At 38.2% G+C, this 15447-nt stretch overlaps 1 protein-coding gene across 1 annotated transcript in view; it reads left to right on the top strand.

Moving 5' to 3' along the window:
* ERICH3 (glutamate rich 3) overlaps positions 1–15447 on the top strand; it is a 95303-nt gene that overhangs the window by 68390 nt on the left and 11466 nt on the right. The window contains exons 12-13 of the mRNA XM_044383573.3: positions 1050–1286; positions 11038–11487. Coding sequence (XP_044239508.2) covers positions 1050–1286; positions 11038–11487 — 687 coding nt within the window. The remainder of the gene's footprint in view (positions 1–1049; positions 1287–11037; positions 11488–15447) is intronic.

A 15447-nucleotide genomic window follows, 5' to 3' on the forward strand; every position in this document is an offset into this window, starting at 1 on the left:
TTCTAAATTAAGTTTCTTTCATTGGGGCAGGGTAGATAGTTCTCAAGTAATTACCTGAGAGGCCCCCACCACTGGCAAGGAAGCCAGAATAGCTAATAACTAAAACACACAAAATAGGGAAAGCTTTATTTCCCCTGTAATTTTTATTTTAAAGATAATTGTTTATTTGCTTAATTGGTTCTGCATGAAATCCTTTTGCTCTCCATCCTTGGCATGTTGTCATTTCAAGATTTTTAGTTTTTGGTGGAGGAAAAAGGGGAACAATTAAATATGAAAGGTGAAAAATTATAACCACTAGGGACAGCTGGAGTTTATCTGATGTGACAATTTCCTTTTTCTGCTACAGATTTGTTGCACCTCTGTAGGGAATGAAGCAAATTAGTGGCAGTGACAGGAATGTTCTATTTTATAAGAATTTTTTATCCTTGGAATGTAATTATTTCATTGACTGTAGGGATGAATAATGCATATGATTTGGGTTCTGGTCTAGGTATAGAATCTCTCATAATGCCTTTTCTTGATGTCCATTTGGTTCTCAAAGAATGTGCTATTCACAGTATTACTTCTCAGGGCCTTTGGACTTGATTAATTGAATTTTTCCACTTCACTATTCATTAACTTGATATCCAAATATTTTGAACATTCTTCATATGAAATATGACCTCGGTGGGTCTCCAAATTAACTTTCATTATTACAATCCTGTTCTCCTCATTTTTAATTTATTTCTAACTGATTGTTTTCTATCAAGTTCTTCTCCTGTCCATTTTGGTTATTGTGGATGATGATGTCCATTTGTAAATGAACTTTCATTAGGTTTCAGGCTCGTCATTTGGAGCCTTATTTCTTTTGTGCTCTTGTGTATGTAACTGATTGTGGTCTTTGATCATTTGCTGTTGGTTTTCCATGTTCAATAATTGTGGGAGAAAGAAGTGAAGAAAGGCCCAGAGAAGAGAGGATAGTGGAGTCAAAATTCTCATTAAAGTCAAACAGGTTAAGTATCAGAGATTCTATTTTCCTTCTTATAGTGGTGTGTTTTTTTTCCCCTCAGAATATGAAGAAGATTTTGAAGTAGATGAGGAGAAACAAGATGAGAAACCTAACGAAGAAGGACAGGCTGATGATCAAATGAATGGGATGTCAAAGTCACCCTCAGATGATGAAAAAGATCATTTAGCCCCTGAGAAGGAGAGTGAAACCTTGTCTCGGGAGGCAGCGGATGCTGATGACAATGTGAAAGATGAAGGTGACGGATGCTCTGACAGTGAACTGGAGGAGCATAAACAAGGCAAGTTGTTCCCAGATCATGTGACATGTGCTGTTCAGCAAGTGTGCTCACTAGTGTTCTCTCCTTTATATTTAATGGGATGATCCTCTTTTAGAGCCTGGTTCCCTAACCAGCGGATGTTGATCAATCGGGCTTCCATAGGTACCTAATTTATGGGGTCACTCCTTAATCCCTTCTTTCCTTAGTTGATGCTGGGATTTTTCAACAGGGGTCAGAAAATAACTCTTGTAGTGACACATCCTCTGTTTACTTAGAGAGTTACTTTTTTTTTTAAATCCTAAAGTATTTCCTCTTACACACACACACACACACACACCACGTGTATGCACGTGCACACACACCATTTTGTAGCCTTGAAAAAATGAAAAGTAGCTCCCATTCAGTTAAGGGAAAGTTGAAGATTCCTGCCCGAGGTTCATGTTTTCGTCTTCACTTACCTTGCACACAGGATGCTGGCATCTTAGTTTCATGGAAGGATTATTGCTCTTGGCAAAGGAGGCTCCCTCACAGTCTTTAAGCCGAAAATGACTCTGAATGTTCAGGGGGACAATATAGAAAGGTTTTCAGGCAGAGGAAGATACCCTTATCATCTGAGGCATATCTCAAACATTTTAAGACTTTTTTAAAGACCTTAGTTCCCTGAAATAATGTTCAATCAAAGAAGGAACCAATTTCCTGCTTTGTCCCATAAAAGGGTTTGGCCAAGGGTATGTGATTCTTAGTTAATCAGAGATCTTTCCTGGTACACTGAAGGCATTTATTAGTTATAACAGTAACTCTGTCATTTTTAAGTATATGTATGTCTTTGTAGTTTGCTTTGGGCTAGAGAATAAGGTTACATTTGATGACTTTTTGAATTGCTGTCCATTTCCCCCATTCTTTCCACTTCTCAACATTTTTTTCTGTATACAATTCAAAATTTTGAATTCAAGGAGTATATTGGGATAATATAAAATGAGAGTAAATTCAGTAATCAAGTAATTATAAAAGCAAATATTTTAGTTCCACTCTCTTCAAGAAAGAATTGAAGCAAACCTATTCCAAAATTTCATGTACACATACACAAGGCAAGAAAATACAGAAATTATTCAGAGTAAAAGAGAAGGTAATTTTACTAGGAACTGTAGATGGGACCATCACTAAGCTTGAACCAAAAATTTAATCCGGAGTTTCCTGACAGTCAAAGCAAAGAATGAAGCACAATGTGAAAATTTAGAATGATGTTCGCTATTAGTAAACTTGAAAAGATTTGATATCACTTTTATTGTAGTTGAAAGATCCACTGAAGATTAATGGTCAGGCATTGAAATATTTTTTTATAAAGTCTTAGGCCTTTTCTATAATTTCTTTTAATACTTACATTTTATTTCCAGACATGCCTAATATATAAGCTTTTGTCCTCAATTTGGGTGTGAATATTGGATTTAAGTTTATATTCCTATTTGACATAGAGAAAGTTAAAGAATTCTATGGGAAAGTGATGTCACATGAATCAAATTTTGAAGAAATTATACAAGTGACTTGAACCTGGAATAGAACTGAAAATGTGTTTGCATGTAAATATAACTGGTTCAAAACACAAGTGACTCAATTTTCCATTTCTTCAGTAATGGTGGGGAATTAACAAGTTGATTTCATGAAGATTCAGTTCAATAGTTGGTCATCTGGGATTATTTTTGTGCTGCATAATCATCTTGTTTTCTTAGGATCAGATGGATTTTTTTTCTGAGACAGAATAAATTTTTATGTTCAAACAGAGAGGGATGTAGGCAGTATTTGGATCTTCCTTGGAAGGAAAGCTTTCATCATTTAGACCTATAATTATTGAATGACAAAGATAGGTAAGCATTAAAAATGAATACTGCTTGCATATTAATAATTGGAATCCTATGTTTGGAAAGGCATCCAAAAGGTATTGTTTATTAAGACCCTGTGCTAAACACTGTCCTAAATATTTTATATGAATTATCTGATTTACTTCAATCAATCTTAAAAAGCAGGTACTTTTTCTTTTTATCTTCATTTTACCAATAACTAACCTTGGATATGGTAACTCACATAGCCACAAAGTGGTGGAACCAAGATGTAAACCGTACCCAACTTCAGAGCTTGGATTTTGGAGAAACAATATAACATTGTTTCAAATGAGAAAATATCTATTTATCTAAAAGTAAAGCAAATCCCCCCAAGAAAAGAATTCTACTCCCTCAAGACTATGCATTTTAGAGTCACTTATCTTGAGCTCTTCATCTTATTCTCTAGCCTCTGTTTTTTGTTTTGTTTTTGAACAGAGGAGATAAAAACAGACATTTTCTACTTTTACTCGAATGGACCTTTCTCCTCCCTGTACGGACTTCCCTGTCCTCGCCCAGGCAATTAGCTCAGTTGAGCCCCTGCTCTTCCATGACGCTCTCCTACCCTGGCAGCTTTCACTGAGCTCTTTATTTTATAAAGCTCTATGGTTCAGTAATTCATTGTTCTCTTATTCATTATCTCTTATTATTTCATATGTTAAAGTTTACGCCTCAAATTAATTACACAGGTTAATAACACAAAATTATTACACTATGAAAGCTAGGACTGTATGTTGTCCTTGTTATTCTTCTCAGAGGTGATTTCCTAAAAGATATTTTGTAAATATGATGCAATTACTTGATTATTTTAACACCAAGAATTTTATTGGAAAAGATTGTATGGAGTTAGCCGCATTGTTGGGTGTAGAATATATAATATTTTTTAAGAGATACGTAGTGAAAGCTACCAGAACATATAAAATCTAGCCCACGAATGGGAAGTTTAAGAGCCAGCAATTAAATTTGCCAACTATTTTATTTTGTTGTTTCAATAATGATATTATTAATCTATCCTTTTAAAGAGCTCTTTTGCACTTTTGGTATTTACATTAAAACTTTGCCATTATTTTGAAACAAAATCTCATTGCTTATTACTGTTTCTTTCCTCTACCTCCCAGCTCTTTTATTTCCCATCCCTTGATTTTGATAACCTGGCCTTGTGTTATTCAGAAACATTCCTTTTAGCATGCAGTGTATCTGAATTAGAGATTTCATCCAGCAAACAAAGTAGCATGTATTAAAAATGATAATGACACAACGGGTTCCTTGGAACACTCTATTAAAAAGCCAGACAGCATTTCATCTTCAAAAGCGTAAGAGGCATATTGTGACCACTGGCTCTGAGACACCGGTCCATCCTTTTTATTGACATGATTAAGAATCTTGCTGTTAGTATTTGGATGTGTTTCATTTGAACCTGCCTGCACCTGTTCCCAGAGGGCAAACAATTGCCCAGGCTGTCACTCTGGTGACAAGTCGGCCCCATTTAAACTGCCAGCTAACAATTGCGTGGCCAGCCTTGATGAATGCTCTGTGCTGAGCAGCCCGTGAGTGATGAGTTGCTAGGGACCGAGCGCCACGAAGAGAGCACCCTGGTTTAGGGATGACGTGTGAGACTTTCCATCATTTAAAAAGAATGACAGCTTCCTTTTCTCTGCATTTGTGTTGGCAACCCCGGGCATTAATTCACTAGTTGAAAATATATTGTTATAGGTGAATGTTATAAGGTTGAGGGGAAAAGTGTCATGTCGCTGAGAATATACTTTTATACTTTTATGGACAGTTTGGATGATAATGCTTATGAGTAAGAGGTAAAGAATCAATAGCTTCTTATGAGAAAGATTTCAGAGAGAGAGAGAGAGAATCTCTTTCCAGAATTGCAAAGAATAGAATATAAGAATTAAAGCAAATGCTTTTTCAAGTAAGAAAGATAATACTTCACTTGTTGTATTTTCCAGTCTGTTGAAGAAACAGGCCTTATAGACTTTCAAAATTCCAGAGTCACAAAAATATTCTATTTACTTGACTTACTGACTTCAAGAACCTCACTCTTCATTTCCTGGCCTGGCTATTGAAGAAAAGCACATGAGGGGAGGCCGCTCCTTCCATGTTGAAATTATAGGTGCTATGAAACCACATTCTGTGGACCTCAGTGTAACTTGACTGCTCCTTGAAGAGAAGGACTAGGGGAAGACTGTAGATGGCCTTCTGGTCAGCATCTATACGTGTGATTTTTTTTTTTTTTTTGCATGATTAGTCAAACTTTAATTTTTCTGAATGGTAAGAATTCCTTAATCCATATTCACATTTTGATTATTGAAGTAGGAAGTCATGACTCTCAGGCTTTCATGGCTTTAAATGCAGAATCATCTTTTAGTCCACATAAAATACTTTCCTATGAAGTATTTCTCTGCAGTTTTGAATCTGTCTTGTACACAGCAAAGGTGTTATTGAGAGACCCAATAAAATCTTAATCTTAGTGGATAAATGTGAAAGGACTTGGGCAGCATAGTGTGACACAGGATTTGATTACACTCTCAGTATGTTAAGTATTCATTTTAATGTTTAAAAAAGTGCAATTAAAGGGAGATATGGAGGAACTTTTAAGCTTTTTCCATTTTTTTTGTCTCCTCCTTCTAGAACTGCATTTACCTGTAGATGTTTGTTCTTACAAAGTAATGTGTGTATTTGTCTCTGTGATGAATTGTGTCATGAATTATCCGTGTGAGGACATATGCTCCCCCTTAAGACAAATAGCTAGTTACTGTTTATAGCTGGAATTTAATGATTTCCACTTTTATTTTCATTAAGCATACATTCATTCTACAATATTTTTGAGTACAGAGCACTTGTCTAATTAGGCATTATTGTATATGAAAATATTGACTAAACCACAGTATCTAATACAAAGTATAACAGATTTTTATGAGTTCGTGTGTATAATCAAGATAGAACTATTAATATGAGTAACAGCAGGACGTATGAACTCATGTATCATGGCCAGTTTGAAGACAATAGGAGCAGCATCCCCGCAGATTTTGCTGTGAACCCCCGGACTAAAGAATGGGAGAGAGAAGCAATTTATATTAGAGTTTGGAAGAGTACTGGATCCATGGGGTTGGGATGCATGGTATGTTATTGGGGTGAAAACTAGTTGTTTTTAACTGAATTTACATATTTGTACTGCATTTGTGCACTTAAAGTATTCATGGGGCGTCGAGCTAGTGAACCCAAAACAAAGTAGTTAAAATCAGGGTGCTAATGGAGAAAATGGTGAGTTTAAACTATAGCAAAACCATGCTCTGTGGCAACGGGTGAGGAAATGATTCAAAACTAAGGTCAGGACTTACAGTTGGTTTAAAACAGACAACGTGGTTGCAGTGAGAGTGTAACAGGGGCTCCTGAGCTGTCCATGGTCGCCGTCACCGGAAGGAGAATGAGCAAACACCTGAGTGAACACGTACAGCGGCTTTGTCGTGCTCGTGGAAAAGGAGGTGGTGCCTGGCTAGAGTGTGAAATCCCTGTGGAAGCAGGGTCCTGGCCTGCCTTTTTCTCTACTGTGTCCTTAAAACAAACCTAGCACATTGCCTGACACAGAGGAGGTGCTCAATATGCATTTAATGAATGAATCTATGGAAGTGGATAGAAAGGTAAAGAACAGCTCAGAACCTCAGTAATGAGAGGGGAGAGCAGAGTGCATCCTGAGTTTGCCGGACTGGTGTTGACTGTGGATGTATGAGTGGTTGGCACCTTGGTCAGGTGTGTATCAACTTGGCAAGGCGGGCAGTATAAACAGGGATCACTGTGATATATATATATATATATATATATATATATATATAGTGGCCAAAATGGAGAATGACCACTAGGGATATAAAAGGGAGGACAGGCTGAATTCCATGAGTTGTGAGGTTTTGGAGAGAACTATTTTCCGTTTGTCGTCCTGGGGTGGGAACAGTGCAAAGTTAGTTAAGAGAAGTAAGAGTAGGTCCCTGACAGTGGGGGCTGTCTGTTTGAAGGCCTTTTGGCAAGTAGAGTGGTCTTGGTTTTACCACAGTGAGTCATTACAAAAAAAAAAAAAAGTTTTGCAAAACTTGCTACTTTATAGCTAATGGGCATTGGGTATTATTTAACTCCTCTGGGCCTTTAAATTTAATTTAATTAATTTATTTATTTTAGAGAGAGAGAGTGAGTGTGAGCGGGGGGAGGGGCGATGGAGAGAGAAAGAGGCAGAAAATCTCAGGTGGACTCTGTGATGAGCAAGAAGCCTGATGCAGGGCTCAATCTCACCACCCTGAGATGATGGACGCTTAACCAACTGAGCCACCCAGGTACCCCCCTTACTTTCCAGATCTAGAAAAAGAAGATAGCTGTTCCATGGGATTAAATGAGATATTTGTAAAGTGCTTACTTCCTAGTTTGGTACACAGTAGGTGCATACATAATCATGATCAAGTTTTAATTTATTTATTTTTCCTCAGCAAACAGTCACTGCAATTACTATTCTTCATATAATGCACAGGGTGAAATCACAAGAAAGAAATGTATTAGACTATACTTAACAGGTGTGATTTCATAGAGGGGGAAAGACTGGAATTCATAAAGAAATCATTATTTGATTTTGTGTCATGTAATTTCTACAATGACTTACAGAGGGAATTAGCCCCATTTTAGAGTCAAGAAAACAGAGGCTTAGAGAGGTTCAGTGGCATAGCCAAAGTCAAAGCCAGTCCGCAGCTGAGTCCTGATTGAAACACCTAGTTTTATTTTACAGAAGAACGTATTATTGGGGCGCCTGGGTGGCACAGCGGTTAGGCGTCTGCCTTCGGCTCAGGGCGTGATCCCGGCATTATGGGATCAAGTCCCACGTCAGGCTCCTCCGCTGGGAGCCTGCTTCTTCCTCTCCCGCTCCCCCTGTCTGTGTTCCCTCTCTCGCTGGCTGTCTCGATCTCTGTCAAATAAATAAATAAAATCTTAAAAAAAAAAAAAGCCACTTCCCTTCTGGTGGCTTTAAAAAAAAAAAAAAAAGAACGTATTATTTTCTCTCAGTCTCATGTTTGTGAAATAGTAGTGATGCAAAAGAAGGAATAGTTATCAGCGACATGAAGAGAGAAGACAGTGAAGGGTTCGGAGACTGACTGAGTGTGCAGGGCGGACAGAGATCACGTAGGGCATGGAATCATGGTGCCACACCAACGAGTGCACATCATTTCTTTACCACAAAGACCAAGAGCAGATGCTTTTAGCTTCGATACCTGCAGGGAGCCGCGGAGAGACAAATAGAATTGGGTGGGAGCAGAGTTGCTTACTAACACGCCTTCAAGATAATTTTTTCCTTCTTAGTGACAGAAAAATTACATGTGTGCCCTCAGTTCTTTCATGTAAAAAGTTCTTTTAGACAAAAATTTCTATATAAAAACTTGCTTCATTTCTGAAACAATAAATAAAATTAGTGTTGAAAATCCCATTCCATGGCCCTGAAACATTCTGAGCTTTTATTTGTAGGCAAAGTCTTGCCCCAGTGTCTGCATGAAAATGAGAGAAAGAAATGAGAAGGAAACTAAATTGCACAGCAAGGTTAGAGAGAAATTGGAAAACAGAAATGAGTTTATATGGGAGGTCGGGTACCCTTGCCTCTTGAAGGCCATTCATTCTCCTGATCTTTCTTCTCGAAGGAACGGACTCAAAATGAACCAGAGTGTGTTTCAGCCTTTTGAGATAAAATAACACAATTAATAGAAGCTGCAAAAGAAAGGTGGAGGAACACTTGTTTTTCTTATTGTGTGAACAACTCGCAGGGCCAAAAGTGAGAGTCTCTTTATCAATATTAAAGATGGTAGATAAGAATATTTCTGGGAGTACAGAACAAGAATAATACTGCATCTAGCTAATTGTACAATTAATGTGAGCCATTGATTGAACAACTAGCAAATAGGAGTTGTTTTTCTTTAAAAAAATTATGAGATGCTTAAGAGAGGGTGAGATCATCGTCCCTAAAGTTTCTGAAGTTGTACAAACAAGATCGAGAACAACTGTCCTTGATCTGCTGTGTTCCCTACTGAGAGACAGATTTTGTGAAACGGAGATAAAGAACGAGTGATTAAAGTACGTGTTCCTTTGAGAGACAGTGGTCTTCTGATGCCCGTCAAGGTAGCTGGGAGATAAGAACAAATGGAATTGTACTTAAGGGGTTCTGTTGCTTACAGGCTTTTTAACTGCTGGGTAGCATCTCTGAAATCTTCGTGGAAACTCTGATAAGTCTCTGTGACTATGCTTAAAATTCTCAGCGCTGTCATGGAGAGTCATTTGGGCTGGAGGGTGTGAAGGACAGGGTAAAAGGAAAGACAGGTATTTCTTCCCCTAAAGTCTATCAGCTGCTACAGCCATCTAGCTGCCAAGCAGAAATGAAAGAAACAGGGAAAAGAGTAAGGAGCACACAGAGAAGAGAAAACAAGAAAGCTAGGCAGCATTTAAGTGTAGGATATTTCATTTGAAAATACATTCTATAAAAAACTATTGTAAACACAGATCTGTGGGTGCAAAACTCAAAAGCACGTTTGCAAGTCTCTGGCCTCCAGCATACGGCAAGACTTTCAGGCTGTGCGTCTTCCTTCCAGAGATACAGTGTGTAGGTGGCTTTCTTGGAGATTTTTGAAAGTGCTTTTGGGTAGTAAGTACGGAACCATTTCTGGCTTTGGTAAATCTAGTCTGCGTATCTGCACCATCCCATCCGCACACGGCCTCCGTCCCCTAGAAGCCCTCTTACTGACTCCGTGTGCCGTCTCCCAGCTCTGGCACCCTCTGCCTTCTACAGAGGACAGCCCTGGGCTTGGAGCTGCTTCACCCGCCCGCCCGCACAAAGAGCCCGAAAGAGCCAAGGAGCTTACCTCCCCCTGCGGGGGCCGGGCAGCCACGTCTGACTGGAGCAGAGTATGAAAGCCTGACTCCTTCCTCAAGGGACGAAAAATACTAATATAATTTAGACCTCGGAGGTCCCTGTAGGATCAGGCTGAGGTGGAGATGTTGCTTGAAATAGCTCCCTCGATTGACTTCTTCCCTGCCCTGCCCTGCTTCCCCCACACCTGTAGGAGCTTCTCCTGGAGCGTATCCTTAGTACCTCACTTGCACATGAATCCTGACCTCGGCGTCTGCTTGGGGAGAGCCTGAAATAAGACAACATGTCCTCCCACACACAAGCACACACACACAAGCATCACCTCAAAATATCTTTAATGTGTCTTGGGGTTATGCAAATGCATTGATCTTTCTAGTACACCTTGCTAGCTGGGTATGGTTGGTGTTACAGTAGATAAAACTTTAAATTTTATGCATGGAGAGTACTGTGGCTACTCAGGATGATGATGAATAAGTGCTCTCACTGAACAAGTAAGATTATTCGGTTTCTTCTACAATAAAATAGATAGGCTTTCCAGTACAGTGGCTTTCAAAAATAAATAAATAAATACAGTTGGTTTTCAGTTCAATGAGATTTCCTACTGAAAACTTCTACAGGGGCGCCTGGATGGCTCAGCTGGTTAAGCGTCTGCCTTGGGCTCAGGTCATGATCCCAGGGTCCTGGGATGGAGTCCTGTGTAGTCCAGCTCCCTGCTCAGCGGGGAGGCTGCTTCTCCCTCTCCCTCTGTTCCTCACCCCAGCTCCTGCTAGCTCACTATCTCTCTCTCAAATAAATAAATTTTTTTTAAAGAAAACTTCTAGAGACTCACAGATTACATAGGTTTTCCTTTATCTTGACAATTATGTGCAATATATGTAAAAAAGGTACTAAATCTATTAACCTATATTAAAAAATTTTAGTATGATTATTACTAACCCAATTCCCACAATTAAAACTAATTGCTTTTTGGAAAAACAGTGATGTCATCATTTTTATTTTTTAGATATAAAAACTGTTTCGTCCTCCTCCTCCAGAAGTCAGCCGTGTTCTATTTGCAGTGATGATGAATCTGCCGTGGAAGATAGGGAGGCCCACGCTGGAAACAGTCCCAACAGAAGCGCCAGAAGTTCATCTTCCCAGGAGTCGAGTGAAAATGATGAGCCAGGAAGATCCCACCTTCCAACTGAGGATTACTTAGAAGTTGAAATTGAAGACCAAGAAATAATCACAGCAGATGTAGAGACCAAGCCTCTGCCCATAGAGGAATGCTTGGAGAATGTTCTTGAAGAAGAAATGGAGGAAGGAACCCAGGTGATTGCAGAGGGCTTATCTGAGAAGCCGAGGGAACGTGTTTCCACGGAAGAAAAAGAAAAGGATAAGAGTAAGCTTTGGGAAGGAAACACTGCTAAGGTGAAGGACAAAAAGGCAGGTCCCCATAGGGTGGAACAAGATGGTAAGTATGGCCATTGAGTTGACCTGCCATTGTTCCCATGCATGGAAGCTGATTTTGGTCCTTGCATTTCTGCCAAAGCTTGGGAAATACTATCGTGATAATGCCAGAGGCATTCAACTTTTTTCTTATTTCTCTCTTCGTCACATAATCATACATGTATTTTCAGCTTGCTGTTTTCCTTCTATGCATTTTAAAAGTTACTTGATAAATCTTATATAGCTTGTTTCCTATTTTCTGTAAATTCCTTCTTGTGGTAATTCTATCTCAAGAATCAAATAAACCACAATATGTGTCTGAAGGCAAGGGTATGTGTGGCTTTTTAGAGGTGATTTAATACTAGAAATACCATTTGTTCGTAACTACGTATGCACTTATATATACACACACACACACACACAGCAACTAACATTGGCAGGTGCTTACTACGTGCCAGTCCTAAACACTTACATATATTAACTCATCTACTCCTTACAACAGCCCAGTATCCCCTGAGTTAGGTTCTCTTATCATCACGTCTTTTTTTCACAGGGGACGAAACTGTGGCTCAGAGAGGTTAAGTAAGCCGTCAAGATTCTATAGCTCCTAAGAAGCATTCCTAGGATTTGAATTCAAGCAGAGTGACTCCGGCTTTTAAGATTGTTCTATTGTATCTGTGCAATTAGAAATTTAAATTTAGATAAAAATATGACAGTTTCGTAGAAAACTCCAAACTTTACTCTGAGTTCTTCTCTGAAACTGAGTGACTTCTTGGCCCAGTGGTCTCTGGGTGAGTATGCAGGATGGTCCCATTTGACACGGGGACAGCAAAGAGTGTCCTGCAGTAATCAGGCCCCACGACCTCAGACATGTGGAAGGTCTGATGACTTTCTCAACTTTAGGGGGACAGTTAAAGGACCAAGTTGTGTCCTGTGGCCAGCTGGAACGTGCCTGCCAGGTGTTTGGCTCTCACATAGCGTCCTGTGCCCCGTCACTCCTCTCCCTCCCCTTTCTCATCTGTCTCCTGTCCCAGCATGGTAGGCATTCTTCTTGAGTCCAAGATAAAATCTGTTTTCACATTTTAATATTACTAAAATCATCTGTTTTAAAGCTTATGCATACTTTTAATGTCTCTAACATTTTTTTTTACGACCTTAAAAGCTGTTATGAAACTACTGGGGCCTACATCTAGGAATTGAGGATGTTGAGTAGTTATTTTTCAATTCAATCATTATTATTCACCTTCTACTATGTGCAGGGAACCATGGTCAATAAGAAATGTGTAAGAGAGGGTGTCTCCCATCACATGATAAGAGGAAGGCTTGGCACACCAATAATTGGACAAAGGTCAGTAGTCATTCATAAAACCAGAGAAGGTACAAATGCTGGCGTTTCCAAAGAAGGGGGAAGTCCCATTTGGTTAAGTACACCTTGAATGTTTTTGTGAAGGATCTTTTTGAGGAAGGCTTCAAAGGTCAGATATGATTTTTAAGATCAAATGGAGGAGGATAAAAGCATTCTAGATAGCGGGATGTAGCAAATTCAAATAACTCTGGAACGCACAGTTTGACAAACTTCGACCCACAGGCGCCATCTGGCCTACCACTTTTTTTCTTCTTTTGCATTGCCTGTGAGCTAAGAATGTTTTCAGAATTTTTTGTTTGTTTTTAAAATTTTTCAGTGGTTTTTGAAAAAATCAAAAGAATAATACATGGTAACGTGAAAAAATTCAATTCAAATTTCAGTGTCAGAAAATAAAGTTTTACTGGAACAGAGCCGTGTGCGTTTGCTTACATATTATCAACGGCTGCTTTTGCTTCGCAAGGGCAGAGCTAAGGAATTGCAGCAGAGACCTCCTCATAGCTCACGGAGCCCGAAGAATTCCCTGTCTGGCCCTTAATAGAAAAAGCTTGCCAACTTCTGCCCTGGGATTAAAGACCTCTGAGATTGTCAAAGGGGTTTTTCCATATATGAGTTAAGATTCTTATTAAAATATATTTGAAACCCTTTTATAAAATAGTTCCAGTCTTCGATCGTGGATTTCATTGTTCAGTTCTGGAACATATAATGTACGATCTGGGAAATTTTTACAATTTGGCAAGCTGCTGCCCAAGAAAGGTAGAGATGTTCAAGGTCAGTAGGAACGGTGACATTGTTATTTCTTTTACTTCCTCTTCAGGAAACTAGATTGTTTCCCTGGACTTGTATACAAAGACATCTTTCTGTTAAGTAAGACTCATGTAGTGGAGGCTGTATCGAGGTGATGGATGGAATAGGAAAAACCTGGGACTAGGATCATGCCACGTGGAGGAAAGTGAGGTGGTTTTTTTCTGGATGTGTGAAATGAAAAGTGTGTAGGTTTATTATTTTTCTTACGTATTATGGGAAGTCTATGTTCTTGACTTGATAACGTCTATGATTCTAAAGCATTTTTTTATCTTTTTATTAAGGCAGGTTCAACACTAGATGGCAAGGTTTGTGACTTTTTTATCTTTCTTAAGCTTTAATAAATGTAGCAGCTCTCTTTGTCAGTGTTTATTTATCATTAACAGCTTACGACATAACATGAAATAGCAGTCAGAATATAGAGAAAAGTAGATTTTTAAAAAAATTACCCACAAATTTAGCGCACACACAAAAATAACCTTCAACGTTTGGTCAGGTTTTTTTTATTTCTAAACTTAGGGTTTACAAAGTTACGTTGTCGTATTTTTTATAAAATGTTGTGTCCTGCTTTTTATTCTTATACCATAAGCATTTTTATATTATTATGTAATTTTTATAAATATGTTCAATGTCTGTGTTATCCCATTCTGTGTTTCTTTTATAATGTAACCATTTCCCTATTATTGACATTTATATTTTTCCCTATTTTCACTATTATTAATAGTACTCTAATATCTTATTGCTTAAGGTAATTTAAAATCTGTAATTATTTTCTTAGGCTAGGTTCCTAAGAGTGTAATTTCTGGATCACATATTAAGGCTTTTGATAAAAAATTTTTCTTACAAAGGATTGGTTGAAAAGTTTAAACAATATAGAACAGAGAGAATGAAAAGAAAGCTAGTTTCCCTTACCCCACCTCTACTCTTTCCCATGCAACAGAGTCATAAGCATGGAGAATACATTTTAGGCCTGATTCTAGAAAAATTTCTCTCTATACACATATATAAATGTATTCATATGTTATATATATACATATATTATTTTTATAGACAGATGGAAACATGATACATTTTGTTTTACCACTTGCTTTTTTTTACTTATTACTGTATCTTCATACCCTTTCATATTAGCACACATAACTGTACTTTATTCTTATTCACTATACGTAGTATTCTGCTGTATTACTTTAGTATTTTATAACTTTGCAAATTTCCTTAAAAATATGTTGCCTTCTGTGCAAGAACTGATAGATTTGTTCTATGACCCATCTTCCACAAAAGAATAAAATTTCTGGGTTATGGAGGGCAGAGGTAGAGGGAATAAAGTACAGTGGAAAATAAAACATTAATAGATTTTTTAAAAAACATGTAAAATGTTCAGAATGATGTAGAAGGATTAATGCTATCAAAACCCAAGGATGCATAGATTATAACTCTTGAGTGCTGGTGTTTTTAAATGTATTCAAGGAAATGATACAATGAGTTTGTAAATATTTATTATAACAGATGAAGAGGCGTCATAAATAGTCTCAAAGTCCCTTATATGAATAAATATTTCTAAGAAAATTTCAGATAAAATAAACCAGGTCTTGACCTGGCTGATGCCAGGCAAAGAGGTTATGGCTAGCTCCTCTTTCTTAATGGAGTCTTCCGTTAGATGGCTCAGGGAGGGAAGGTGGGAACCAAAGTTAATGCTTGAAGAGAAGGTCATGTAGGTGACCACGCCGCACTCGATCAGAAGGCATGGTAAAGAGTGAAATGCATATTACTTTATTTAGATCTCTGATTAGAACCTCAGGTCAAAATGGGGGCTGAGAT

This window comes from Ursus arctos, unplaced genomic scaffold (genome assembly GCF_023065955.2).
Source record: "Ursus arctos isolate Adak ecotype North America unplaced genomic scaffold, UrsArc2.0 scaffold_12, whole genome shotgun sequence".
NCBI lineage: Eukaryota > Metazoa > Chordata > Mammalia > Carnivora > Ursidae > Ursus > Ursus arctos.